This window comes from Perognathus longimembris, chromosome 14 (genome assembly GCF_023159225.1).
Source record: "Perognathus longimembris pacificus isolate PPM17 chromosome 14, ASM2315922v1, whole genome shotgun sequence".
Lineage (NCBI taxonomy): Eukaryota > Metazoa > Chordata > Mammalia > Rodentia > Heteromyidae > Perognathus > Perognathus longimembris.
The window spans coordinates 25,100,704-25,128,372 of record NC_063174.1 but is presented as its reverse complement, the minus strand read 5'-3'; the positions used below and the strand labels follow the sequence as shown (position 1 = coordinate 25,128,372).

At 43.8% G+C, this 27,669-nt stretch overlaps 2 protein-coding genes across 3 annotated transcripts in view; one reads left to right on the top strand and one right to left on the bottom strand.

Moving 5' to 3' along the window:
• Dlgap5 (DLG associated protein 5) overlaps positions 1-3,498 on the top strand; it is a 39,501-nt gene extending 36,003 nt beyond the window's left edge. For both annotated transcript variants that reach the window (XM_048362521.1, XM_048362522.1), the window contains 2 exons: positions 1,208-1,257; positions 3,197-3,498. In XM_048362521.1, the coding sequence (XP_048218478.1) occupies positions 1,208-1,257; positions 3,197-3,322 (176 nt within the window). In that variant the 3' untranslated portion in view covers positions 3,323-3,498. The remainder of the gene's footprint in view (positions 1-1,207; positions 1,258-3,196) is intronic.
• Positions 3,499-6,085: 2,587 nt separating this feature from the next.
• Lgals3 (galectin 3) lies at positions 6,086-22,086 on the bottom strand. Its single transcript, XM_048362295.1, has 6 exons — positions 21,954-22,086; positions 14,736-14,757; positions 13,667-13,999; positions 10,261-10,349; positions 8,414-8,579; positions 6,086-6,378 (listed from the first exon to the last, which is right to left on the bottom strand). The coding sequence occupies exons 2-6, from the start codon at positions 14,751-14,753 to the stop codon at positions 6,223-6,225; spliced, it is 762 nt and encodes a 253-aa protein (XP_048218252.1). The 5' UTR covers positions 14,754-14,757; positions 21,954-22,086; the 3' UTR covers positions 6,086-6,222.
• Positions 22,087-27,669: the final 5,583 nt, after the last annotated feature.

Here is a 27,669-nt window from a genome sequence, read left to right as displayed (position 1 = left end):
TGGCACTGTGACTCAAGTGGTAGAGTGTTAGCCTTGAACAGAAAGAAGCCAGGGACAGTGCCCAGGCTCTGAGTTCAAGCCCCAGGACTGACAAAAAAAAGAGAGAGATCTTGGATGAAGACATAGATTCTTGTAAATCTCAGTGTCTGTTTCTAAGAATGAAGGTCAAGAAACTGGACATTTACAGTAAATGTTTCATAAAAACTAGTTTTAAGAGTTCTAAACTCTTGGGGCTGGGAATATGGCCTAGAGGCAAAGAGTGCTTGCCTCATATACATGAAGCCCTGGGTTTGATTCCTCAGCACCACATATATAGAAAATGGCCAGAAGTGGCTCTGTGGCTCAAGTGGCAGAGTGCTAGCCTTGAGCAAAAAGAAGCCAGGGACAGTGAGTGCTCAGGCCCTGAGTCCAAGGCCCAGGACTGGCAAATAAAAAACAAACAAAAAACAGAATTCTACTCTTGACCCGAAGCCTTGAAATAGATTTAAAAAGTCAACAACAAACAGTAATCCATCCTGCATATAAGGAGTATTTTATATTAAACCAGTTTGAGAGCCTTCTGTGGTGGTGAAGATCAATAAAATTCCCTCAAGTCTTCAAAATTGACCTATTTTTTTTCTTCCTAATGCCTGTTTCCACCTACTCTGTTGTGATGATAAGAGGAAGTGGGTCTTTCGTCTGTTGTTTTTCTCTGCATATCTGTGGTATTGGTCTACCTGGGACTCCAGGTAAAATGTTATAGCCATGGTCAGAAGTTCCTTCTGGGCGAATTTTCTTGGGCGTAGGCCACGTGGCTACTGTATATGTTCTTGGTACACTGTGTATTGTATATATGTCTACCTGACCTAGGGAAGGGAAAGAAAAACAGGGTGTAAGATATCACAAGAAATGTACACACTGCCCTACTATGTAACTGTACCCTTTTTGCACAACACCTTGTCAAAATATTTTTGTTTAATTAATAAATAAATTACAAAAAAAAAAAAAAGAAGTTCCTTCTGGTCAGACCTGCTCTTCATCAGCATCATTCGGGTATCTTCAGTCTTAAGAGCATGGTATTCATTTAGACTCTTTACTCCAAAATTAAGAATAAAACATTTAATTGCATTTTTAAAAATATATAGGATTTTTCTTATCTTTCAAGACATTGTCCATTTTTAACAACCCTTAATTGAAAATATTGTTTTTTTTTGTTTTTTTGTTTTAGTACTATGTGATAATAAAAGTCTCACTACTGAATTCCACTTTCTTGATTCGGTAAGCTCTTCAATTTAATTTGACAAATTCCTATGTATTCTAGATTTTGTGTTGGTTTCTGAGGCAGGCCTCACTATGTAGCCTAAGCTGCCTTCAAACTGAGCAGTATATGGTTTGAGTTATGCTAGCTATTGATTGATTTAAGACAAGGCTTTGCCTTTCAGAAATGTACTTGATGTTGGGAGGTAATTCAACAGATATGGGGACTATCCATGCTACCTACATTCTTCCTGGTTATTTTCATCCTAATTTTTACATTACTGTGTTTATGCTCTGCTATTCTAGTTGGATGCCCCCAGACTTTACTTTTGGTGACCTTTGGCCTCAACATTAGCACTTTGTAAACATCTTCCTGTTAAAGCTCTTTACTTTCCTATGCTAACTCACATGTAGACCTGCGTGCATAAGCATGTGATGCATACATTTGTCTCTTATTAGAAGTTAATATAAATGTATTATATTTCTAGAACCTATTAACTATAAATTCCTTATGAGCTGTCTGTCTAATGCACTATGATTATTCATGGAATAATTCTATGTGGCTCTTTGAGCACAGGGCTCTCTGCCTTACTTCTAGACTTGTTCATGTCTGTCGTCTACAGTAGGGCCTGGTCATTTGTTAGCCTGTGATTCTAGTGTAGAGCATGGTTGCCACTACCTTGAAAGTTATTGGGGCCATCTGTCTGTTAGACTCTGTCGGGAAGAAGTCATGGTTTGTTTCAACTGAATATAACTTCGTTAAAACAAATGATCAAACAACAAGAACTTTTGTCAACTTCATGAAGCCTAGAAGATTCATGGATTCCTTAAAATACTTGTTTCGTGTGTGTGTGTGTGTGTGTGTGTGTGTGTGTGTGTTCGTTCGTGGGGCTTGAACTCTGGGCCTGGGCACTGTCCCTGAGCTCTTCAACTCAAGGCTAGCTTTCTACCACTTGAGCCACAGCGCCACTTCCAAAATACTCATTTCTTAAGGATCATTTTGTATCTTGATTTTTGTAATCTCCCAAGGTGCTTCATTATGGTCAGGCTATTGGCTGCCCCATATCTGGAGAACAGAAATATATTACTGTGACCCACACACCTTTCTTTCTTAGTCATGGTCTTAATCATAAACAGACCTTGGGCTGGGAATATGGCCTAGTGGCAAGAGCGCTTGCCTCGTATACATGAAGCCCTGGGTTTGATTCCTCAGCACCACATATATAGAAAAGGCCAAAAGTGGCACTGTGGCTCAAGTGGCAGAGTGCTAGCCTTGAGCAAAAAGAAGCCAGGGACAGTGCTCAGGCCCTGAGTTCAAGCCCCAGAACTGCCAAAAAAATAAACAGACCTTAAAGACCAAGGACTTAGCAGAAGGACAATTCATGTAAACCTGATTGAACCTTATTCTCCGATCTGATCTCTGAACTATTAGTTTCAATAATATATAATCTGAAAATTATTAAATCATAATCTGGATTTGATATAAGTATGATCAAAAGTGCCTCATGGCTATAAATCACCATTTCTTTCCATTTCTATAAACATTCAAATTTAGATATATAAGTTCCCTTACATGGTTTGGGACTTATGGTATTTGCATAGGTAGCTTAAAATAAGGCCTAAGTTTTATTCATCTTGATTGTGTTAAGTGCATTTACATATTACTCGTCTTTTTAGGCATGAATTCCTTATATTCCTTTCCAATTAAAAATTATATCTGCTTAAATATAGCATCATTATTAGTAATAATTTTATTGTTATATAGGGCAACTTTTATTAATCTGAAATTAACTGGCAATGCCAATGATTTAATTGGAGGAAGTTTTTGTTTTTGTTTTTTAATTATTTTCAGTACCAAGTCTTGAATGTAGGGCCTTTCTTGCTCCTGGCTGTCTGTTCCACTTGAGCCATGCCTCCAGCCCATTGGGGAAACTTAATCATTTCTGTGTTTGTTCTTTAGCCAGGCCTGAACTGTGGTAACCTGGGCACTCAGGTGGAGAAAAGACATCAAGAACATGCCAGGCATATTTCCTTTGGTGGTAACCTCATCGCCTTTTCACCTCTGAGGCCACTCAGTGGAGAATAACCAGGAAAATCAGTCCAACATTTGCCTTCAGGATATCAGTGCAGTGACGCATTCTCATTCTTACACTATGTATTTTTGTTTGTTTTATTCAGTCCATTTGTTTAATGTCATTGTGTTTTAATATTTGGGATATTTTGTATGTAACCATATAAAATAAAAAGTGTGCTTTGTCTTGACTCATTTGAAATGTATAGATTTAGCCAGGTTCAGGTGGCTCATGCCTATAATCCTAGCTACTTAGGAGGCTGAGGTCTGAGGATAGTGGCTTGATACCAGTCAGGCAGAAAAATCCCGGAGACTCTTTATTTCTAATTCACTGGTTAAAAGTCCAACCTGAAGCATGGTAGAGTACCTACTACAAGCAAAAACACTGAGGAGAATGTGAGGCAACTAAATGTATTGATTAAAGCCAAGTTACTTAGGGCTTATAAACATTCTTTAGGTTATTTTAAATATTAAGCTTTGAAATGTTTATACTTGATCCTTCATTTGAACTAAATTCATTAACATTAAATATCTTTGAGGATTGTACTTCCCAGGCTGTTTGATTCTTACCCAACCCCCACCTCCACCCATGGTACTGGAACTTGGCCTTGAGCTTGCTTGCTAGGCAAGTACTCTACCTATTAATAATTTGCACTATTAAATGAGAACGCTCTCATCTATTAAGATATTCATCATACTGAGCTTTTAGAAAGTGTGTATGGGGCTGGGAATATGGCTTAGTGGCAAGAGTGCTTGCCTCATATACACCAAGGCCTGGGTTCAATTCCTCAGCACCACATATGTAGAAAACGGCCAGAAGTGGCACTGTGGCTCAAGTGGTAGAGTGCTAGCCTTGAGCAAAAAGAAGCCAGGGACAGTGCTCAGGCCCTGAGTCCAAGGCCCAGGACTGGCAAAAAAAAAAATAAATAGAAAGTGTGTATGTGGTCAGGCATCAGTGGCTCTCACCTGTAATCCTAACTACTCAAGAGGCTGAGATCTGAGAATTGTTGTTCAAAGCCAGCCATAGCAGGAGAGTTTGTGAGACTCATCTCCAATGAACTTCCAAAACATCAGAAGTGGATATGTGGCTCAAGTGGTAGAGCACCAGCCTTAAACAAAAACATTGAGGCAGCACCAATGTCCTGAGTTCAAGCCTCAGGACTGGCACCAAAAACAAAAGTGTATATGTATGTATTACTAGCTTATTTGTAATGGACACACACTAGTCTAACAACAATGGAATTTATATTTCATACATTAACACAGTAATTCCAATCAACAATTTACAATGGACCACTCAAGGTCCAGCAATCTATGGTTAGTTCTAATACTCCTTATGTTGGCATCTTTAAGGCTGGTCATTTTGAAGGACATATGTGACTACTAGTAGCAATCAGAGCTGTCCTTTGCTTAGGCATGGTTAATACATCCTCATCTATAGGTCAGTGAGTCAGCAGGATCCTGGCTTGTGCTCCTTCCCTACTGAATGTATCATTCCTGAAAAAGAAAAAAAAACAGGCCTGGTAGGAACAGATGCTGACTGGACGGACAACCATAAACATAAATGTCCTTTGAACCCAGATAACAAGCTTGGGCTTTGGGGCTCTAGTATTGTGAGATGTTAGGAAACATGTTAGAGACTAAAGAAAACTGCTTGAGCAGAACAAAAGCCTGTCCAAAATAGGAAATTTTTATTGACAACCTACTGTTTGGCCCATTTACAGTTTTGTGTCATGTTATAGTAGATGTACCAGAGATGTTTTGTAGACCAAGAGGCCAAAGGTTCAGAATTACAGAGAAATTTGTGTAAACCAAGGTCCTCTCCCTCCAAAGTTATGCCCTTCTATTTAATGTCAAGTGGGATAGTCGTTTACATAGTTGCTGTAATGTGGTGTGTTGAGTAAATACTATCAGCCCTCAGCCTGCCATCTCCTATGAGTACTGCCTCAGCTGGAAAGCCATTATACTCAAGTCATGCTTTTGCCCAGGTGTCTTGTATTTAGTGATGGGTCAGAGTGAGTATGTAAAAGCCCAGCTCCTTTGCAACTCACAGGATTTCTTTTTTATTTTTTTGTTGGTCATGGGAATTTAACTCCGGTTCCAGGTGCTGTCCCTGAGCTTTTCCACTCAAGGCTAGCATTCTACCACTTTGAGCCACAACTTCACTTCATTTTCTGGTGGTTAATTCCAGGCAAGATTCTCACAGATTTTCTTGCACAGTCTGGCTTTGAACTGCAATTCTCAGATTTTAGCCTCCTGAGTAGCTAGGATTAGAGCCAGCAACACCAGGCCTTACTACACTTTCAATTGTTTAGAATATGCTCTTTTTTATTTTTTAAGGATACTATAACACAATATGCAGAGTTGTTGCTGGCAGCAGTCCTACATCTCATAGTTTCTGTGCCTTGAGAGACCACCAGGGATTGGCTTGTACCTTCCACAATGTTCCCACCATAAAGTCACCTAACACCACATTTCTCAGGCTGTTGCTAAGCAATGTGACTAGACCAGAACGCAAGCAATAATTGTCTATGGGGAAACTTTCTGCTTTTCTCATTTCCTCAATATATTTCCTTAAGGAAGAAGATCAGAGGATGATTATGTAGCATCACTAATTTTGAGGAAACTATAAGGAAGAAAACTTGGAGGTAGCAGTCTTCACAGAGGTTGACAAGTATGGAAAACTTTGGGAAGCTCTAATGTATGTCATTGCATAGTTCTTTTTCCACTGTAAATTATTCAGAGTAAACTGCTCCAATTAAATGACGTAAAGACAGGTGACTTGGCATAGAATATTTATTAAATGGGTGGCTTACAAGAGGGTACTGATGAATAAATGAAAAGCTTTTCACTTACAGTGAACATGAAGCCTTTAAATGTATATGATTTAGATGTAAAGATTTGCTTTTTGTGGATTATATCATTGCATGTGTAGCACTGGTGAGGTTAATGTCACCAGAAATGCCCAGTTTGTTGATTTCCTTGAGGTTTCTCATCCGATGATTGTACTGCAACAAGTGAGCATCATTGACAGCAACCTTGAAATGGTCAAGTTCAACCAGGACTTGTATCTGAAAGGAGACAGCAGAGGCTCTGCATGATAACAGCTCTGTTTAGCCACTCTGGAGTATGCAGATTTCAAGCTTTATATGCAACTGAATATATACATATGTATATATTATATACAAATTTACACACATATCTTCACACAATGTATATATATATATATGTATATAATTTTTATTTGGCAATTTAAAGACAAAAATCCCCATTAATTTCAAACTAGCCTGAGCTCAATCTCCAGCATTTCATCCTCACCATTTGTGGAGCTGATTAAGATCCAAAGAAAGTAAATTTTTATCAAATACTACATATTTAAACAACAGTAAGCATTAGGAAGCCATGTAAGTGAAGCTGTGAAAGGAAAGGTTGATAAAAGGTCTACATAAAATCTTAAGTCTTTGTATAGTCTAAAATGCCTAAAAGTAAAAATAAACACTGAGGGGGCTGGGGATATAGCCTAGTGGCAAGAGTGCCTGCCTCGGATACACGAGGCCCTAGGTTCGATTCCCCAGCACCACATATACAGAAAACGGCCAGAAGTGGCGCTGTGGCTCAAGTGGCAGAGTGCTAGCCTTGAGTGGGAAGAAGCCAGGGACAGTGCTCAGACCCTGAGTCCAAGGCCCACGACTGGCAAAAAAAAAATAAATAAATATAAATAAATAAATAAACACTGAAGTAGAATCCTTTAACAGGATGACAAGTGAATGTTAATAATAACCAGTTGGGACCGGTCCTGGTCACTTGCCTGTCATCCCAGAAATGTGGGATTCCCAGTAGGCCAGCAAAAATCAAATTGAGGCATGGTTCAAGTAGTAAAAGTGCCAGCTGAGCAAGAATTTGAGTCCCTGAGTGCAAGCCCAGGTAGGACAAGATTAGTTAAATTTAAAAACACCAAAAACTGAGTGCAATGGCACAAGCCTATAATCCCAGCTACTCAAGGCAAAGGAAGGATAGTTCAAGTCTGGCCAAACCAAGTAGAGCCCTTATCTCAAAAGCAAAAGAGTACTAATGATAGAGCACTTGTCTAACATGATTAAGGCCTAGTGTTTAATTCCTAGAACCCAAAAACACTCTCAGGGTTTTTTGTGGGCTTTTTTCTTTTTTCCAGTACTGGGCCTTGGACTCAGGGCCTGAGCACTGTCCCTGGATTCTTTTTGCTTAAGGCTAGCACTCTACCACTTGAGCCACAGCGCCACTTTCAGCTTTTTCTATATGTGTGGTGCTGAGGAATCAAACCTAGGGCTTCATGTATACAAGGCGAGCACTTTACCAATGGGCCATATTCCCAGCCCCAACCACTTTCAGTTTTAAAAGAAAACAACAAAAACTTTTGAGTGTCATGCCAACTAGTGTGTGTGTGTGCGCGTGTACACGTGCGCCCACACACTCCTGTCAGTCCTGGGGCTTGAACTCGGGGCCTGGGTGCTGCCCCTGGGCTTTTTTGTTCAAAGCTAGTCTTCTGCCACTTGAGCCACAGCTCCACTTCTGGCTTTTTGGTAGTTAATTGGAGATGTATCTCACGGATTTTCCTGCCCCAGCTGGCTTCAAACTGATCTTCAGATCTCAGCCTCCTGAGTAGCGAGGATTACAGGTATGAGCCACCAGCAACCAGCATAATCCATGACCACTGACACCACTGGGATTCAAACAGCAGGCCTCCTGTTTACTAGACAAGGCACGTTAGCCAGCTAAGCACCAGCTAACTATATTGCTTTTAAGGAACTCAGTCTAAGTCCCAATGGACCATAAAGATTTTTCTGTCATGGTTTTTGTTTGGCAAAAAAAATACATTTTTTTATCTCTAGAAAAGCTTTGACTTGCAGGTGTGGGAACAGCTATGGTGGGGAGGTACCTAGAGGAATTAGGTGATGTGCCCCTCCTGGCCATGTGCTCAGCATGCCAAGTCTGGTGTCCTGAAATGAAGAGGTGACAGACTGCCTCTGTGCCCCAAGACAAGTAATAAAAATTCAGTTCCAGTGTACTGTGGTTTGAGAGGATTCTCCATGACAAACACCCTCATAGGGGATGGGAGCTGTAACTTACTTTGAATGGTTGGCCACTTTGAAAGGGGAAAGCCGCTTGTCTTTCTTCCTTTCCCCAGGAATTGTCCACCTTTGTGTTGCACACAATAACTCTGCTGTTGTTTTCCCTGAAGCGTGGGTTGAAGTGGAAGGCAACATCATTGCCTCTCTTGAAATCTAGAGCAAACCTGTTTCAAAATAAAACACCAGACTTATTTAAAACAGGTTTCTAGAAAGCAAGGCTTGACATAATATGTAGGAAATTTCTACAAACAGGGAGAAAGAGAATGGATTCAAACTAGAAAATATCCTTGGGCCCAATAGAACCATTTAAAAGTCAGCAAGAGGGCTGGGGATATGGCCTAGTGGCAAGAGTGCTTGCCTTGTATACATGAGGCCCTGGGTTCAATTCCCCAGCACCACATATACAGAAAATGGCCAGAGGGGGCACTGTGGCTCAAGTGGCAGAGTGCTAGCCTTGAGCAAAAAGAAGCCAGGGACAGTGCTCAGGCCCTGAGTCCAAGCCCCAGGACTGGCCAAAAAAAAAAAAGCAAGACAGGGTGTGTTGGTTTATTTTTTCTTCTTCCTCCTCAATTTTGGTTCCATCATTCTCGGTACCTCTTTATAGACCCCACTCAACAAGCCTTCCAAGCTCCTGGGGGAGAATTTTGTGTCTTACTACAAATAATAATGATTCTCTCTTGTCCTGGCAGGCTGCCTTTCAAACTCTTAGGTTTGAAAACCCTCAAGGTTAACCAAATCCTAATTCCTCTGATACCCCAAGAATAAGATACTTTAGGTAAATTTTACTATCCTGATATGACAATAAAGGTATTAAACATTCCATGCTCTGAGATGGACCAGTGACTGTACTGTTTAACTTTTGACCCTTTTCCTTCTTAAATGTTAATGCAAACACAAGTCCTCTGTTAAAGCACTAGCTCTTACCCTGAGTTTCTGTTTTCAGTGTTTTGTTTTGTTTTTTTGCCAGCCCAGGGGCTTGAACTCAGGGCCTGAGCACTGTCCCTGGCTCTTTTCTGCTCAAGGCTAGCACTCTACTTATTGAGCCATAGGGCCACTTTGGCTTTTTCTATATATGTGGTGCTGAGGAATCAAACCCAGGGCTTCATGCATGCTAGGCAAGCACTCTTACCACTAGACCTTATTCCCAGCCCCCTTACCCTGAGTTTCTCAAGGCCACCAAGTACTAAGCCAGAAGGAGCTCAGTCCACCTCTGCTGCTGACTAACCCTGGGGTCCAAGTCCAGCTAAACTGCAGGCTCTTCTCTAAACGGTCTCAGATAAGCAGTGATTTTTCTCAGTGTTTTGAATAAGTTAGGAACCATCACATTCAACAACAAATACATCTTTCAATAATAAAATTCACAGGGAAAATGGCGGTAAATTTGGTTTTGTCTAATATACCCAATGGCTTTATTCCCTCTGCAATTATCTCTGTTACCCAATGTGATTTTTTTTCATGAAGCTCTTTATACAGAATTTTCACAGTCAATCAACAATGTTTTTAGTAAACCATCATTAACCATTTCAACCAGAATTAATTTTGACCTGCCAGGCCTCAGTCTATATCTCCAGTATTAGTGAAACTAAATTATCCAGTACAGTGTCCCTAACTGAGGTGAGGAAATATGGAGGGATAAAAATATAGGCCAAAGATATAGACATATATGTATGTGTATATAGGATACATGTGCGTAGGATATATATTACATATAACTATATATGTACATATGTACTACTGTCAAACAGGCTCCTTTTTTTCCTTTAAATCCTATTTAATTTTAAACATCACTTTTAATTCAAAAACCAGTTAACAGACTAGCTAGGCCATTCCCATCACCCTCTTTACCTGTTTGCATCGGGCTTCACTGTGCCCAGAATAGTTATAAGCATGCGAGGCATGACTCCTCCAGGCAAGGGCAGGTCATAAGGAACAGTCTTGAAAGAACAAGCACATACATGTCAATAAAGAGTCATGTTTGAAGGAAAGAAAAAATATATTGTTCAAGTGTAATCACTATACTATTAATGTGTGTGAACACATAGGCTTAGTTAGGGCCCCTTGCACACATGATATAGTCTATGTGCACACATGATTTTTTTTAACTGAGTTTAAGTTACTTCATAGTACACATTTTAACCTTCACAATGATGAAAACCATCATTCTATTCTACCTGGTTTACGAACTATGAACTTTAGCATAAAACCATTTCTTCCAATTCGGGTGATATGTACATTACTCTCCTTTTGTTTTTCTCTCTCAGTCCCTCCTTCCCATCACTGCCCGTGAGTTGCTTAGTTCACTTTCATCAATGTCCAATGTAAATGTAGTTGATGGGCCCCTCTGCTGTATTATTTTTTTTCACCCACTTTCCACTCATTCTGTGCCCTCCTCCCAGTGTCCCCCGGGTGTGCTCGTATATATCCCATATATGAGGTAGGGAATATAGAGTCGTCTAAGAACAATAGGACATTTTCAGATGAGGTCCTTTGTTTCCTTATCTTTGGGGTTCTAAGAAGTGCTTGAGGGCTGGGGATATGGCCTAGTGGCAAGAGAGCTTGCCTCGTATACATGAGGCCCTGGGTTCAATTCCCCAGCACCATATATACAGAAAACGGCCAGAAGTGGCGCTGTGGCTCAAGTGGCAGAGTGCTAGCCTTGAGCAAAAGGAAGCCAGGGACAGTGCTCAGGCCCTGAGTCCAAGGCCCAGGACTGGCCAAAAAAAAAAAAAAAAAAGAAGTGCTTGGGTCTTGCTATTTGGTGCTTTTCTTCCACAGTTGTCCTCTTTTGTTTTTACTGTATTTTGGTATCAAATCCTGTTTACTTTGTTATATCTCATTGCATTTTAAATCTAACCCGCATATCAGGGAGACCCTATGCTGTTATTCTCTGTTCTTATCTTGCTCAACATTATTTGTTCTAGTTCCATCCATTTCCCAGCGAATACCATTATTTTATCCTTTCTAATGGCAGTGTAAAATTCCATTATATACAGGTATTATATTCCATTAATTCCATTATATATAGGCATCTGGGTTGTCCATATCCTGGCTATTGGAACACATGTTTTTTTGTTTTGTTTTGTTTTGTTTTTGCCAGTCCTGGACCTTGGACTCAGAGCTTGAGCACTGTCCCTGGTTTCTTTTTTGCTCAAGGCTAGCACTCTGCCACTTGAGCCACAGTGCCACTTCTGGCCATTTTCTATATATGTGGTGCCGGGGAATCGAACCCAGGGCTTCATGTATACGAGTCAAGCACTCTTGCCACTAGGCCATATTCCCAGCTGGAACACATGATTTTTGAGAATGAAAAATTAAGAAGAAAAATGCTATCTTTTGGGCCACTTCAATCCTAATACCGCACTTGTGAGGACTACTTTTAGGAAGGGATTAAGCTAGACCTTGTGATCAATACCCTTGTCACATGACATCCTATTCTGCTCCCCAAGGGCAGATTTATGTTCAACTTGCCTTGGGTATTCCCCAAACTCTTTCCCTTTATGGTTGTGCCTGGGTTCAACTGTTACACAAATCTTCCACCTCTAGCCCTAATCTGCATTAGTTATGTGTTTTCTCCTACCTGGAGTTGCTACCCCTCCTCCAATCCAGCGGAAATGAACTAGAAAGGCCTTTCCAACCATCTACCCTCCCCCCCCATCACTTCCTTTTCCTGAGTTCCCAGATTGAGCTAAACCTTTGCTGATGCTTTGTCCAGGCTTGAGAAGCCGGAGACATCCCTGATTTCTAAAAGTTCAACTGCATCCTGGGGTGGTTTCCTCTGTAATCTTTCATACATACCAGTTTTTCTCCATAGCCTTCATGGGCCCCTCTACCTGCCACTCACTAACCCTCTGGTCCATGCCCAGATAGCTCAATGCCACTTTCTAAACAACAACAACAACAGAAAAATAAATAAATAAGTAAAAAAAAAAAAATATATATATATATATCTTCTAAACTATCCCAAAAGCCATGTGTTACCTTCATGGTCTTGTACTATTTGCTCAGGGTTTTTGTTTGTTTTTGCCAGTTCTGGGGCTTGGCCTCAGGGCCTGAGCACTGTCCTTGGCTTCTTTTTTGCTCAAGGCTAGCACTCTACCACTTGAGCTACAGCACCACTTCTTGCTTTTTCTGTTTATGTGGTGCAGAGGAATCAAACCCAGGGCTTCATGCATGCAAGGTGAGCACTCTACCGCTAAGCCATATTCCCAGCCTGTTGCTCAGTTCTTTCCTGTCATTTCTATCTTCTCTCCCAACTAACTAGGTAAGGAAGGATCTCTGACTGAGATGGCTATGTACCACCTAGAGTTATGTTTTCATTTAGAAATTACTTACTAAAATGTGTTTTAATTTTAATAATCCTGGCCAACCTAACCAGCACTGAGGCTTGAACTCAGTGTTTGAACTTTGCTTATTCAGTCATGACTAGCACTCTACCACTTGAGCCATGCTTCCAGTTCTGGCTTTTTGCTGGCTAACTAAAGATAGGAGTCTCAAGGCTTTGTCTGCCTGGGCTAGCTTTGAATTCCAATCCTCAGATCTCAGCCTCCTGAGTAGCTAAACTAGGATTGTAAGCTTAATCTACCAGTGCCTGATTGTGCTGGTTATTTTTTGAGATAACAGGGTCTTGCTTCCTGCTCTGACACCTACGTGGCCCAATCCGCCTACTTTAGGTTTCATTCACAGCTGAGATGACAGGCATGTGTCACCATGCTCAACTCTCCATTGAGTAAAGGCCTTGAGAACTTTTTTTTCCTGCCCTGACTGACCTGGAATGGATATACTCCCAACCTCATCCTCCCAAGTAGCTAGGATTACAGGCATGAGCCACTAACATCCTGCCCATGACTACAATCTTGACTTATATTAAATAGCTTTATCAACATGACTTATCACCTCATTATATTAACAGTACAATAATTAAATCCTTCTGGGGCTGGGGATATAGCCTAGTGGCAAGAGTGCCTGCCTCGGATACACGAGGCCCTAGGTTCGATTCCCCAGCACCACATATACAGAAAAAACGGCCAGAAGCGGCGCTGTGGCTCACGTGGCAGAGTGCTAGCCTTGAGCGGGAAGAAGCCAGGGACAGTGCTCAGGCCCGGAGTCCAAGGCCCAGGACTGGCCAAAAAAAAAAAAAAAAAAAATCTTCTAAACACTTCCTTTTCCAATTGGACTAACACACACCTATGGCCAATCTTGATATACGGCACCCTTCACATATCAAGTTTGAGAAATAACTCCTTCCTCTTACCAGTGGTCCAGCAGTGTTGCCATAGGGGACAGCACCTGGAGCACTTGGGTAGGCTCCGGGAGCACTTGGTTGTCCTGGGTAAGCCCCAGGTGCAGTTGGTCCAGGATAAGCTCCAGGTGCAGTTGGTCCAGGATAAGCTCCAGGTGCAGCTGGGCTAGGATAAGCCCCTGGAGGTGCCTGTCCCGGGTAGGCCCCTGGAGGTGCCTGTCCCGGGTAGGCCCCGGGATAGGAAGCTCCTGGGTAGCCCCCTGCCCCAGCCCCAGGCTGGTTCCCCCATGCACCAGGCCATCCTTGAGGGTTTGGGTTTCCAGACCCAGACAAGGCATCATTAAGCTGGAAAGAAAGATATAAACAATTATAAGACAGCACTCACAAAAAGGATTTTTTTAAACAGGCATATAGTATAACACTATGGGAAAGGTATAAAATTCATATCAATGATTTTTTTTCCTTTTTATCAATAGTTTTGAGTGCCAATGAATAAAATTAGATTTGGGGATTCTACAGGCTTTTTCACTTTGTTCTGGTGAACCTTCCACCACCTCAGACTGGGAGGACTGTGTGTGTGTGTGTGTGCGCGCGCGTGTGCCAGTCCTTGGCCTTGAACTCAGAGCTTTTTCACTCTCACTTGGCTTTTCCCACTGAAGACAGGAGTTGGACCACTTGAGCCACTGTCCCACTTTGGGCTTTTTGCTAGTTAATTGGAGATTAAGAGTCTGGTTTTGAATGTTGGTCCTGAGGTCTCAGCCTCCTGAGGAGCTAGGATTACGGGTGTGACCCACCAGTGCCTGACTGCATTTTCATCATTTGCTCAAATCCGGAGCTGGCGTGCTCTCTGAAAGCACATATTTTCTGCTGGCATGAGAAATGCAGTCACAAACATCAGGATGCTTGGACTGAGCTGCATGCCCTGCTGCCGCTGGCAGGGTTAAAGGTCACTGGTGCTGAGTCCCATGTCTACTTGCAGGACAAATAAAGAGTTCAACTAACAGGCACAAGGGAAGCAGAAGAAGCAACCCTCAAGCCACATGACTACCCGAGGCTAAAAACACCGAGATGAACCACTTACCGAGAAACTGTCTGCCATTTTCCTAAAAGGAAAGGAAAAAGAGACCGAAAGGTTAGCGTTTGATCCTAAAACATTTTACCAATTTCCATGACATTTAACTAAATAGCTCATGGCAGTTATGATCAATTTCTAGGCATTATTTTTGTGCAGAACCATAAAAATATCTCATTGAGAGTTCCAGATGCTTTCTAGCTGGGTTATCACACCTTCCTTAACTCTTAAATTCAAACTTTGATCACACTAGCTTGTGTTCTAAATTGTGAAAGTAAAAGGCCATGAAACACCCGAATTGGTGAAAAAAAAAAAAAAAAGCTTTGCCTCCTTTTTAGGTAAAAAAGGCAGGCATGATTTCTCCTGGGCCTCCTTTACTTTCTTTCCTGTCCTGTCACCTCTCAACAAAGGATCCAGTGGGGTAGCATAGCCCACCCTCCTCTTCCTACCCACAAGCCCATAACCTCCTCTGGGGTTTGGAGGGAAAGCAGAGATTTGGGTTCCTACTGAGCTCTGAGAGACAGTGACCCTGCTGCAGCTTCTGCCTGGCGCTATCCCGCCACGGTCTCACACCACAGCCTGCTCTGGAGCAGGAACTGTGCAGAGCCTGAGGGTGACCATCTCTACGCCCACATCGCAGCGAGGGAGAAGAGAGACGCGGCAATGTGACATGCATGCTGTTCGGGGGGTATAGGAATCCAAACCCAGAAAGCTTTCTTTTGAGACAGGAAGGGAAGGAAGGTGGTGGTGTTTGAACTAGGCCTTCGAGGAAAAGTGATTTTGTTGTTGTTGTTATTTGTTGTTCCAAACAAAATATTTGGCAGGGATAATGTGGAGTAATATACTTTGGAGTAAGATATCATCAAATCAGTTTGTCTCACTCAAGCTGCACACGCTGGTTTATTGCAGTTGGTCCCTCGTTCTTTCTGCTGCTTTCCCATGCCTCCAAAAGGCCAAGGCCTTCCCGCCTGCTCCCATGGCTCCCACAGGGAGCTACAGAGGAAAGCTCCAGAAACTTGGTATTTGACAATGCTGGGATGGAGCCCAGGGCTTCCGGCATCCAAGGCAAGTGCTCTACCACAGCTACATTTCCCATCCTCCACCACAGGGTGGTTTGGGATCCTTGCTGCCTGGCGCAGGTTGCTTTCTTTCTGTAAGAACACAATAAGCAGAGCTCTTCCTAGAGCTTATCGTGCACTTTATTTACACAGTAGCCATATCTTTTCCTATGATGCTGCTGTTATTTGTATCACTGTGAAACATCATGCATCTCTTTAACCTGGGCATTCATGCACTGCTCAGAGCAGTCGGGTGATGGCTGAGACATCTGCCAAGGTGGACAGCTGCTGGCACTTTGACGAGTACATCTTTCTGTGTCCTCCACTCCTTGTTTCCTATTGCACTTGACCTCTTAAAACAAGAGGAAGGGTCCCTTCTACTTGTGTCTCCTTCCTCACAAAGACTGTGTTGCCATCAGAGAACTATTACAGAAAAGAGGGGGAGGGATGCTTGCCTAGCATGCAGGAAGCCCTGGGTCTGATTCCTCAGCACCACATCTACAGAAAAAGCCAGGGGACTAGGAATATGGCCTAGTGGCAAGAGTGCTTACCTCAGAAAAAGCCAGAAGTGGCACTGTGGCTCAAGTGGTAGAGTGCTAGCCTTGAGCAAAAAGAAGCCAGGAACAGCACGCTCAGACCCCGAGTCCAAGCCCCAGGACTGGCAAAAAAAAAAAAAAAAAAAAAAGGCGGGGGGGGGGGGCGGGGGACAAATTTCCTAACCTTTCTTGGGGGCAGGATCATCAAACTGAGGGCCTTGTATCTTTCAGGCAAGCGATCTACCACTGAGTTATATCCCACACCCAACATTTCTTAAAAAAAAAAAAAAAAAACCTCTCATAGTAGAGGCTATTAGGAAACACCCTTGCATTTCGACTTCAATGTGGGCAGAGAGCCTAGCACCTTTGATTACACACCCAACTTTATAAGCATTTTTTGTGTGTCAGTTATAGGGCTTGAACTCAGGGATTAGGCAATGTCCCGGAGCTTTTGTGCTCAAGGCTAGTGCCACTCAGAGCCACAGCTCCACTTCAGGTTTGGCATGGTTAGTTGGAGATAAGAGTCTCATGGGCTTTTCAACCTGAGCTGGCTTCAAAATCCTCACATCTGAGCCTCCTGAGTAGCTAGGATTACAGGCCTGAGTCACTAGCCCCTGGCTGCATTGTGTGTGTGTGTGTGTGTGTGTGTGTGTGTGTGTGTGTATGTGTGTGTGATGGGGGGAGACAGGGAGGAAAGCAGATGGGGGGGGGTGCTAGGTTGCCAGGCTGACCTCAAACTGACAAACCTCTTGCCACAGCCTCCTAAGTGCTATGATTACAGGTGTGCACCACTATGCGGGCTTTATAAGCATTTTGATTTCTTTCCTATTGAATAAGATCTTCTTGTGAAGCACTACTGCCACTCGGGGGGGAATAGTCTGGGGCAGGGTGTTGTCCTGTGCATTGTAATCTGTTCAGTACCCTTTCTGGCTTCAATTCATAAAATGGCAGTATCACACCACCCTATAACTTGTGATAACTCAGAATATTGCCAAAGATCCCCTGGGGGCAAAGCCATATGGCTGAGAGCTAGCAGTCTAATCCAGCTGGCATGTATATTCTTGCATAATTGTACATACACCAGACAATAAAAACCAACAAATAGTTTCAATCATTAAAACTAGCTAACTTTCACCTGGCATAGTGGTACACACCTGTGATTCCAAGCATTCAAGAGGCTGAGGCAGGACTGCAAGTTTTGAACTTTGGGGCTAGTCTTTAGCTACATAGGATGACCCAATTTCGAAGAAACAAACAAAAATATCACCTGGCTTTCTACCATTTGCCTCATAAAGTGACTTATTACTATTGCCCGAATCAAATCAAGATGTGTTTGCAGATGGTCACAACCAGAAAGCTCAACAGAATCATTTCTACATCTCATATTTATTCTTTCCAAAGCCTCCGATGAGGGCTGTTTATTTTCCAATCTGATCAAACACTTTGGGAAACTTAGAGAATTTCACCACTTTTCCACTGTTTCACAGATGAGTGGATGACAGTTTGGATGGCTTCGTGACACATTCCACAGCCCTGTTAGGACAATGATACCCTGCATGTGCATTACAGTTTGCAAAACCCTTTCATTTAGCAATCATATGTGAGGGACAGGGGAATGTTAACATTCCCACTGCAAGGTGAGAAAACTAGGGCTCAGAGAACTAACACAGGCCCTGAACCATCCACTCATCAGCCGCTTAGGGGACGGAAGAAACCAATCTCCCAATTCCTAATTCAAACACATTCAACACTAATTTTAAACCACACTTTTGAATTTTCAAGTATAGTCTTTAGAAAGTGTCAATTTTTTAATTTGAGAATTAAAACTCTGGATTATTCACCAAGAACTACATAGTACACAGAAATTGTAAACAAACTAAAAGCAAGATCATGTTTTTGTCAGCAAACTGTGTGGGTGACTCATTCAGCACACAGTAATACTGGATGGAGACTGGATGCTATTTTGCATGGTCACTTTCTAATTATAACCACATTTTAACCAGGAAGTTGTACTTTTCCATAATTTGGGTAGGCACTGTTTTGGTTATGTCAAATCCCAACTACCAGATGTCTTTTTAAAGGGTTATTGCCTGTATTCCTTTGAAGTCAAAGTTTGTAATCATAAAACACCGAAGAAAATATATGAATTCAGATAAATATCTTCCTTGCTTGCTTGGACATTTCTTTTATCCTTATTTTTTTAAATGAGTAGTTTACTGGGAGAAAAACTGTAAAAGGAAAACATCTTTTATAGTCTATAGATAGTACAGATTTATAAACTCCATCTGGTTCTTCCAGCAGCAGAAAGAAAAAAAAACTTAATAAGGATAAACAACAACAGCAACCCAAAGAGAAAGAGTGAGAGACAGAAAGACAGAAATCCTACTTAGGTCTCCATGTTTGGAAACACTGAGAAATAGTTCAGTGAAGCTTTGGAATAAGGAATTCAAACCTTAGAATGCAGATCATTTTAATGAGCTGTTATTTATTTATTATTTTGTTTTCTCCTTTAGTGGAAGGTAAATTACCCACAGCACTCTGCTCTTCTTGACACACCTAGCAACCATGGAATTGTTCCCACGGTCTTCTGGAATTTGTGCTCATAAAGGTCCAGGCCATTCTACAAACCACAGGGTAGCCAACTGTGGAGGTGTTTGCTCTGGGCTCCTGGGCTCTCCCAGATTCCTCCCCCAAGAACCCAGGTAGTCTACTTCCTGCCCTTGCTCACACACAGAGCAGCTTGAGGCAATCCCACTTCAGAACGCCAAAGGCAGTGATGCTGAGGTGGAAGAAAGGAGAAAGACCAGTAACTTTACCTCTTGCTTTTCAGTTACTGATTTTCCCCCCTTTGTAAAAGCTGAATAGCATTCAAGAGAGAAGGCATGACCCTTAGTCAACAGTGAACTGGAAGCCTACAGCAAGCTCAGCCCTGGCCAGTTCTTCAGTTACCCAACCAGAGTGTAAGGAGCGAGCAAAGCCAGTTCAGGAACCAGGCACAAAGCACCACCCAGCTGTCTCAGCAGAGCGTGTCCCAGATGACCACCACAAAGAAAGGCCGTGTTGCGAGTTACAATGAGCCATGGGTACATACATTTATAAGCCAACTGGTAGTTAAGGTCAACAAGAGAGTCTCAGGTTTACTTGGTGAAATGAGGCTTACAAGCATGGCTAATGAGAGTTCCAGATAAATAAGTTCCCACGTTATAGATAGGACCAGCATGGGCTTCTTGAGCTCACTAGCAAGAAGTGAAAGATGGGTTGGGAGGGAGAAACTGGGAGAGAGTAAGGGAAGGGGTGACATTGTCCAAAAACAAATATATTCTACCTGGTTTATGAAAATGTAACCCCTGATTTTATGTAACTGTATATGCATTTATAGCAATAAGAAAGAAGTGAAAGGTTGGGCTGGAGATGTGGCTCAAGTTGCAAAGTACCTGCTTACAAAGAGAAAAGTTACTACAAAGCACCATAGGTTAAAAAAATTATCTAGTTTATAAAAATTAAAACTACCACCCAAAATGCACCGTGTGTATGTGTGTGTGTGTGTGTGTGTGTGTGTGTGTGTGTATGAGTACTGTGAATTATCACTAATCAAGGGCCTGTCAAGAGTGAGACCCACTCTACTGAACAGGACCAGTTTGGGGAGGTGACCCATCAAGATATAGTCTTCCTCTTCTACTTTTTGTGTCACTTTTTGTGTCACCCTCCTAATATCTCTAAGCTATAAACATTCCAGGACCACCACCAAACTGCTCCCCAGAATGTGGAGTACGTTGGTAAACAGGACCCCAAATATGAACTAAGAAAGCAACTCCAATTTCTCAAAGAATAAGGACCAACCACCCTGCCAATCCTTGAAAAGGATTCAAAGTAAGTGTCCAAAAAGTAGATTATTGTTGCAAAAATAAGCTAACTTTTATTAAGCTTTATTTTTATTTATTTATTTATTTATTTTTTGGCCAGTTCTGGGGCTTAGACTCAGGGCCTGAGCACTGTCCCTGGCTTCTTTTTTTGCTCAAGGCTAGCACTCTACCACTTAAGCCACAGCGCCACTTCTGGCCATTTTCCATATATGTGGTGCTAGGGAATTGAACCCAGGGCTTCATGTATATAAGGCAAGCACTCTTGCTACTAGGCCATATCTCCAGCCCCTTTATTAAGCTTTAATTAGTACGTTCATACACACATGCACGCACACACGTGCGTACATGAATGTGCTAATACTGGGGCTTGACCTCAGACCTTGTACTCTTGCTTAGCTTTGTAGATCAAGGCTGGTGATCTATCACTTCAGTCAAAGCTCCACTTCTGGCCTTTTGCTACTTAATTGGAAATGAGATTTGAACCTTGATCTTCAGATCTCAGTCTCCTGAGTAGCTAGGATCACAGGTGTGAGCCACCAGCTAAACTTCTCATTTTAGCGGACACACAATTCCCCAACTGGAGAGATCTATAAACTCAGGCAAACACGTTAGAATTTTGGAAGCCAGTAAAAGTTGTTCCCAACTGTGCACCCAGGGGATTCCTTACTACCATTTTCTTTGCAATTAACTCAGCCTGGCTTGCATTCCCTCCCCAGGATCCTAGGGCACAGACTGGAACACTGTGGTCCACACATCCTCATTGTCCAGCAACCCAACTCCCAGTGGTCACTTTGCCAATATTCCAAGGCCTTGTTTCCTACAAGGGTCAAGCGGAAAGCTAAGCCACAGCCTCAATCCCTGGCTCATCACCTCCAGGACACTGAATCTCTACTCCTCATGTTGCAAGTCCCTTCAGTATTTTTACTTGAGCAACAGAATTCACGATAAACTCTCATGTGTTTAAAAAGACAACCCCCCCACACACACACACATGCTTTGCATGCAGGCCACCAAAGTTCTGCCCATGCCTAACACTTTCTCAACCCACATCTGAGATGTTATTGCCAACTTAGCCCTCTTGGGCAGGGGATGAGTCACTTGATTAGCAAAGCCCGGGCAGCACCGCTTTCTGTGGGTTCAGCATTCCGAGTGTGGCCACCGCCCCTGGCAAGCTCATGGGTGTGCCACAGCGGGATCTGCACACTGAAGCTCTGCAGACACCCCCCCCCCGACCCCCAAAACAGCTCAGCCAGGTCAAGGGCCCCAGGAGGCGCCCCACAGAACCCTGAGCGGTGCCGTGGTGTTCTGGAAGGACCCATTCCTAAGGCCAGGCTAGAGGAAGCCACTTGGTGGGTACAAGAGAGCCATGGTCCACCTGCGGCGGGTCGGTCCTAGGCCTCTGGCAGGGCATCGTGGTGGCTTCAGGCTCACTCTGAGGGCACAGGCTCAACTGGCCGAGGGATAGGACAGGGGGTGGTGTCGCGTGCTGGGGTCCCCTGTTCAGATGCTCCCTACCACCTCTGCAAGGCTGCGACTCTCATCCCACGCTGCTAACTCCCGGGTCCGAACAGAGCCTGGGCGAGTCAAAGGCTACGGACCAGTGCCGGAGCGGTGCCTGCCGGGGCTGGCAGAGCACCGGCTGCCGACTGGCTCTTCGCGGCCCCCATCCGGGCCGGGTGCGCTCGCCCGGCCGGGCCAGAGCACCCCCGTTCCCCCACCCGGTGGCGCGGCTCCCCAAGGCACCCCCCGCGGTCCCCTTGCGCCTCTCACCGCGCCTTGGGCTCCCCCGCTCCGCTTCTCCGCTGCTTCGCTCCGGTGACTCCCGGCGATGCTGACCCGGCCGGGGCGGCGGCTCTGCCCTCAAGTAGCCGCGCCCGCCCGGCCCCTCCCTCCCTCCCGGGGTGGGGCCGGAGCAGCCTGCGCGCGCCTCTCCCGACTCCCGGAGCGCCGGGCAGACGTGGGCGCTAGACGGTACGCCCCTGAATCGCCCGCACTGGCCCCCAGTTGTCCCTAGAGCCAGGCAGCAGCTGCGCTCCTCCAACGCCCTCTCCAGATTTTACCTGGCTCCTAGAAGGAAGAGCCCCAGTCTTCAAACTAAACAAAAAGTTAAACCCTAGATCCAAAATTCACCGGGACACGATAAATTAATTACACAGAGCACGAGGCATCCACACAGGGGAACCAGAGGGGGGGATTCTTAGGGGAAGAGCACAAGGGCACAATGCCTGTGCGCCTCTGATCGTGTAAAATAATACTGAAATAAACTCCAGGAAGTAAAAACAAGAGGTTTATTTCTTTGTTGTCCTTTTCTTTTTGTCTTTTTGTTTATCTGTCTTGGGAGGTTAAGGGGGGAGCACAGAAATGGAGGAACAAAGGGTGAACAAATGCAGCAGTGGTATTCACTGGACACTGTGCTGAAAATCAACTATACAACTAGTGGGTGGGAACAGGAAGGGAAAAAAAAACACGTGGCAGAGAGTGAGGGAAGGGGTGACATTGTCCAAAAAGAAATGTACTCTTTACCTGACCTATGTGACTGAAACCCCTCTGTATATCACCTTTATAATAACAATAAAAGTTTGGAAAAAATGAACTATACATCTTGTGATTGGGATGAGAGGGGAAAAACTGGGAGAGAGTAAGGGAAGGGGTGACATTGTCCAAAAAGAAATATACTCTTTAACTGTCTTATATAACTGCAAGTCCTCTGTACATCACCTTTATAATAATAATAAAAATAAAGTAAAATCCTGGATAAGGCACATCGTAAGTGCTTGGTGCAATTTAGCTATTGTTACCATTATCCCAAGCTTGGGCTGGGAATGTGGCTGAGCAGTTGAGTGCTTGCCTACCGTGCAGGAAGAATCCTCAGCACCACATAAACAGAAAAGGCATTGTGGCTCAAGAGGTAGAGTGCTAGCCTTGAGCAAAAAGAAGCCAGGGACAGTGCTCAGGCCCTGAGTCCAAGCCCCAGGACTGGCAGAAAAATAAAAAAGACCATCTTGGACATCCTGAACCATCTACACACAGAAAGTCATCTGTGCTCTCTTGGACATCAAGCATGCGTCGCAGGGTCTGGGATAGGGGTGCCTTAGTGCCCAGTTTGCTTGCTTTCTACCTTAATTTTAGGTATTTCCTGTCTCTCTTTCCTTCACTGAAAACCATTTCCACAAGTGCCCAGTGGGCACTTGCCCTTGTCACTGGGGTCCCTGTCAAATTGTGGGTGGGAGGCTCCCATGTCCCTACGTGTCTTTGCATTTCCCTTGACATCTGATGCTCAAGTGTGCTGCATGATAGCAAGCCTATGCTCAGGAAGTACAGCTGAATGAGAGATGAATTGCTTCCTCCAAAGTCTTTTTTTCTGAAAGACTTGGGGAAGGGGATGCCCAGCCAATTAGCTAGCAGTTCAGACAAAAATGCCTTTAGGGCTGGGAATATGGCCTAGTGGCAAGAGAGCTTGCCACATGAAGCCCTGGGTTCAATTCCCCAGTACCACATATATGGAAAACGGCCAGAAGTGGCGCTGTGGCTCAAGTGGTAGAGTGCTAGCCTTGAGCAAAAAGAAGCCAGGGACAGTGCTCAGGCCCTGAGTCCAAGGCCCAGGACTGGCAAAAAAAAAAAAAAAATGCCTTTAGACAAGTGAATTGGGTTGAAGTGCATTGTGTGTGTATAGAAATATTAGTGAGACTTCTTCATACCACAAATGTATGCTAATCCAAAAAACTGTGTCTTTGGAAACCAGGTGCGGTGGCTCATGTCTGTAATCACAGCTATTTGAGAAGTAGAACTGTTTGGTAGGCAGAGGTTGGGAGGATCAAGGGTTTTTTGGAGGGGAGAGGTTAGTGAGACTGAATTTCAACCAATAAACTGAGCATGGTAGTTAATAGGTGTCAGCCACACAGGAAGTATAAATAGGAGAGGATCATAGTCCAGCCCTACTAAGACAAAAATTCAAGACTTTATCCCCAAAATAACTAAAGCAAAAAGGACTGGAGGAATTGTTTAAGTGGTAGAGCACCTGCAAGTGTGCAGCCATGAGTTCAACCCTTGTATTGCCAAAAAAGAAAAAAAGACTATGCCTTACTATGGGAAAGAATGTTATAACAGCTACGGTTACAAGAGAGCCAGTACCTATTTGGCAATATGCGACTGCATAAAAACTGACCAAAATGGTTAAAGATGTCAAGATGGATTTGTAAGACTTCAGAGAATAATGATAGCAAGCGCTAGTATCCACCAGCCACTTTATCTCATACAATGTCCAATACTTTATACTTACGGATTTTTATCCCATTTTGAGATGGAAAAATAAAAAATGACTGTACTAATAACATTAAGCTGAAAATATGTCAGTGGTCAAAGAAATCTTTGAAAATTGGATTTTCTTTATTCAAAAGTCTGAAGCAATAAGAAAAAGTAGGAGGAAAGGAAGAGAGGAAGGCAGGCAGGCAGGCAGGCAGGAAGGAAGGAAGGAAGGAAGGAAGGAAGGAAGGAAGGAAGGAAGGAAGGAAGGAAGGAAGGAAGGAAGGAAGGAAGGAAGGAAGAAGGCCAGAGGGAGAGAGGGAGGGAGGAAGGAAGGCCAGAGGGAGGGAGGGAGGGCAGGAGGAAGGGCCAGTAACAGGCCACCAGAGATTGATAGATTTAGAAGTTGGAAACTATCATTTAGAAATGGGAAGAATTATTGACCACAAAGTGTAATTATGTCTGAATAACTGGGAGTCGAGTTGCTCTTTCCCTCAACACCCAGGGGATAGTTTCCTGTGTCACACAGGGGTTCTGCAAGAGCTTCTGGTCTGGGAACTGCTGTGTTTGGAGGCCTTTGGATTGAGGCTGAAAGAGAAAAGGATTTGAAGCCAGATAAATGAATCAGGCAAAAGACGAGGGAGGATTTTTCTCAAGTTGGAGTCCTGGAGAGAAAGCTCTGTGTGTGTATGTGTGTGTGTGTGTGTGTGTGTGTGTGTGTGTGTGTGTATGTGTTACTGGGGCTTGAAGGTGGGACTTGCACACTGCTCCTTAGCTTTTTTGCTCCAGGGTAGCACTCTATCAGGTTGAGTCACACAGTTCCACTTCCGGTTTTCTGGTGATTAATTGGAAATATGAAACTCAAAGACTTTCCTCCCTGGACTGGCTGTGAACCGCCAACCTCAGTTTCTCAGCCTGAGTAGTTAGATTCCAAGGAAGAGCAGCCAGCCTTCTGATAAGCTTTGGCAGAAGCTGACACCACAGCTGTGCTGGCTCTGGGTGGACTTTGAGGCCCAGGCCCCTGGGAGCTGTCAGACATCTCACTGGGGAAGGGGGCTGCTGGCATTGCAACTGAGAGGATCCCTCAAGTAGGTAAGGTACATTCCCCCAAGCAAACGTGAGCTAACCGAGGCACAGGAGAGGGTCTGCTTAAGCTGCTGGGGGCAAGTACTCGAGGGCTAGCGAGGGACCCTGCTTGGGCAAGAATAGGGTGATGTAAAGAAAACCTCTATGGAGAAAGAGGCTGTGTCAGAGCCGGCCACAGGATAATTGTGATATAACTGAGATATAGTTAGACGTATTCTCTGTTCTATGTTTAGAATGATAGGTTCAACTCAAAAAACCAAAACGTTGCCAAGTGCCAGTGGTTCACATCTGTAATCCTAGCTACTCAGGAGGTTGAGGTCTGAGAATCCTGATTCAAATCCAGCCCAGGCAAGAAAAGTCCATGAAACTCTTCTCTCCAATTAAACATCAAAAACCTGGAAGTACCCCAAGAGACCTAGCTCAAAGCAAAATATAAACAAAAGGAGGGAGGGGGGGTGAGGCAAAGTTCAAGTGTTTAGCCTGACTAGCATAGCCAGGACCAAAAACAAAAAGTCAAAAAGTTAAAGCAACCTTACACCTGATATATTTTAAACAAGCCAACCTCTGAAACCATGAAGATTCCAGATTTTTATTTTTGCCTTTAGAATTCAGACATTTGGGGTTGGAGGCATGGCTCAAGTGGTAGAACTCCAGCTGAACAAGCAGCAAACCAGCCAAGCAAATCTAAGGCCCTGAGTTCAGATCTCAGTGTGTGTGTGGTGGGGGAGGGGGATCGTAAATTGTAGAATCCAGACACCATAATAAATTCTGCCACATTTCCTGCCACATTTCAAAGCCTTTTTTTTTCTTTTTGCCAGTCCTGGGGCTTGAACTCGGGGCCTGAGCACTGTCCCTAAGCTTCTTTTGCTCAAGGCTAGCACTCTACCATTTGAGCTACAGCACCACTTCTGACTTTTTCTGTTTATGTGGTAGTGAGGAATTGAACCCAGGGCTTCATGCATGCTAGGCAAGCACTCTACCGCTAAGCCACATTCCCAGTCCCTCAAAGCCTTTTCAAGACAACTGAACATGTATCTTGACATAATTTGAAACAACACATAGATGATAAACAGCATACCCACATGGCTTTGGATTTTATTCTAGAAAGTAGGTGTGCATTGATAATAGGAAATGTATTTTTATTTATGCCAGGCTAAATCTATACCTCCTTCCGTGTAGAGATCCTGGGCCTATTTGCCCCCTCCGTGTGGTCCCCTTTTGCTCTCAACACATATCCTCTGGCCAGTAGGAAGTACTGCAGGAGCGAGGGCCATGGGCAGCCTCGGTCAGCGTGTGGTTGCGAGAATGCCCTCCCCCCTCCCTATACTCGCCTAGGAGGCCGGGTTAGCATGGACACCTCGGACAAGCTTCAAGGAGCGTTCTGTTTATTCAAGGGAGGGGCTAACAGACTTATAGCAGTAATGACGTGCGAAGGAGAGGGACTGACCAGGTGCTAACGATAGGCTAATGAGTATGTCCATCACGGTGACGTCACGGAACTTCCCGCAGAGGCGGAGACCAGTCCCCCAAGGCCCGGCGCCATGGTGGCACATGTGCTCATAGACAAGAGGTGGGGCTGGTTTGCTATCTCTTCCGGTAGAACCCGGAAGGAGATGGGAGTGGCTAGCAGCCAGGAGTCCCCTACATATTTATTTATTTTTTTATTGTCAAACTGATATACAGAGCGGTTACAGTTTCATACGTTAGGCATTGGATACATTTCTTGTACTGTTTGTTACCTCCTCCCTCATTCCTCCCACCCCCCTCCCCCAGGAAATGTATTTTTAAAACATGGACTTTTGTGACTTCTTCAAATTCCTCAACATAATGAAACTTTAATTGCTTAGTCATTAAAAGAACTTCCCATCATGAGCTATATCTTTTAAGAATGCCCCAGATCCCTGCTGTACTGTCATCCTGGAGCCCAGATAAGGGAAGAATATGTTTTAGGCCAGGGTGGGAAAAGCCTTTGGGAAACTGGAAGCATGAGGGGCTCAAAATAAAACCAAGTGACTCTATGATTATGTGACTAACAGAAAACTTGATGTCATAATTTACTCAATCATTTTCACTGTTGGTCCTTTCTTCCATCTTTGTCCTTTGCCTTTTCCACTTCTACATTTCAATTCCAAAGATCACATAGCAAATGAATATGACA

What these genes read in the sequence shown, in the direction of transcription:
- Lgals3 (XM_048362295.1), bottom strand. An exon ending in GCAACACTGCTGGACCACTG is followed by an intron (nt 10,350 to 13,666) that starts GTAAGAGGAAGG and finishes TGTTCTTTCAAG; the next exon opens with ACTGTTCCTTATGACCTGCC. An exon ending in GTGAAGCCCGATGCAAACAG is followed by an intron (nt 8,580 to 10,260) that starts GTAAAGAGGGTG and finishes ATTTTGAAACAG; the next exon opens with GTTTGCTCTAGATTTCAAGA.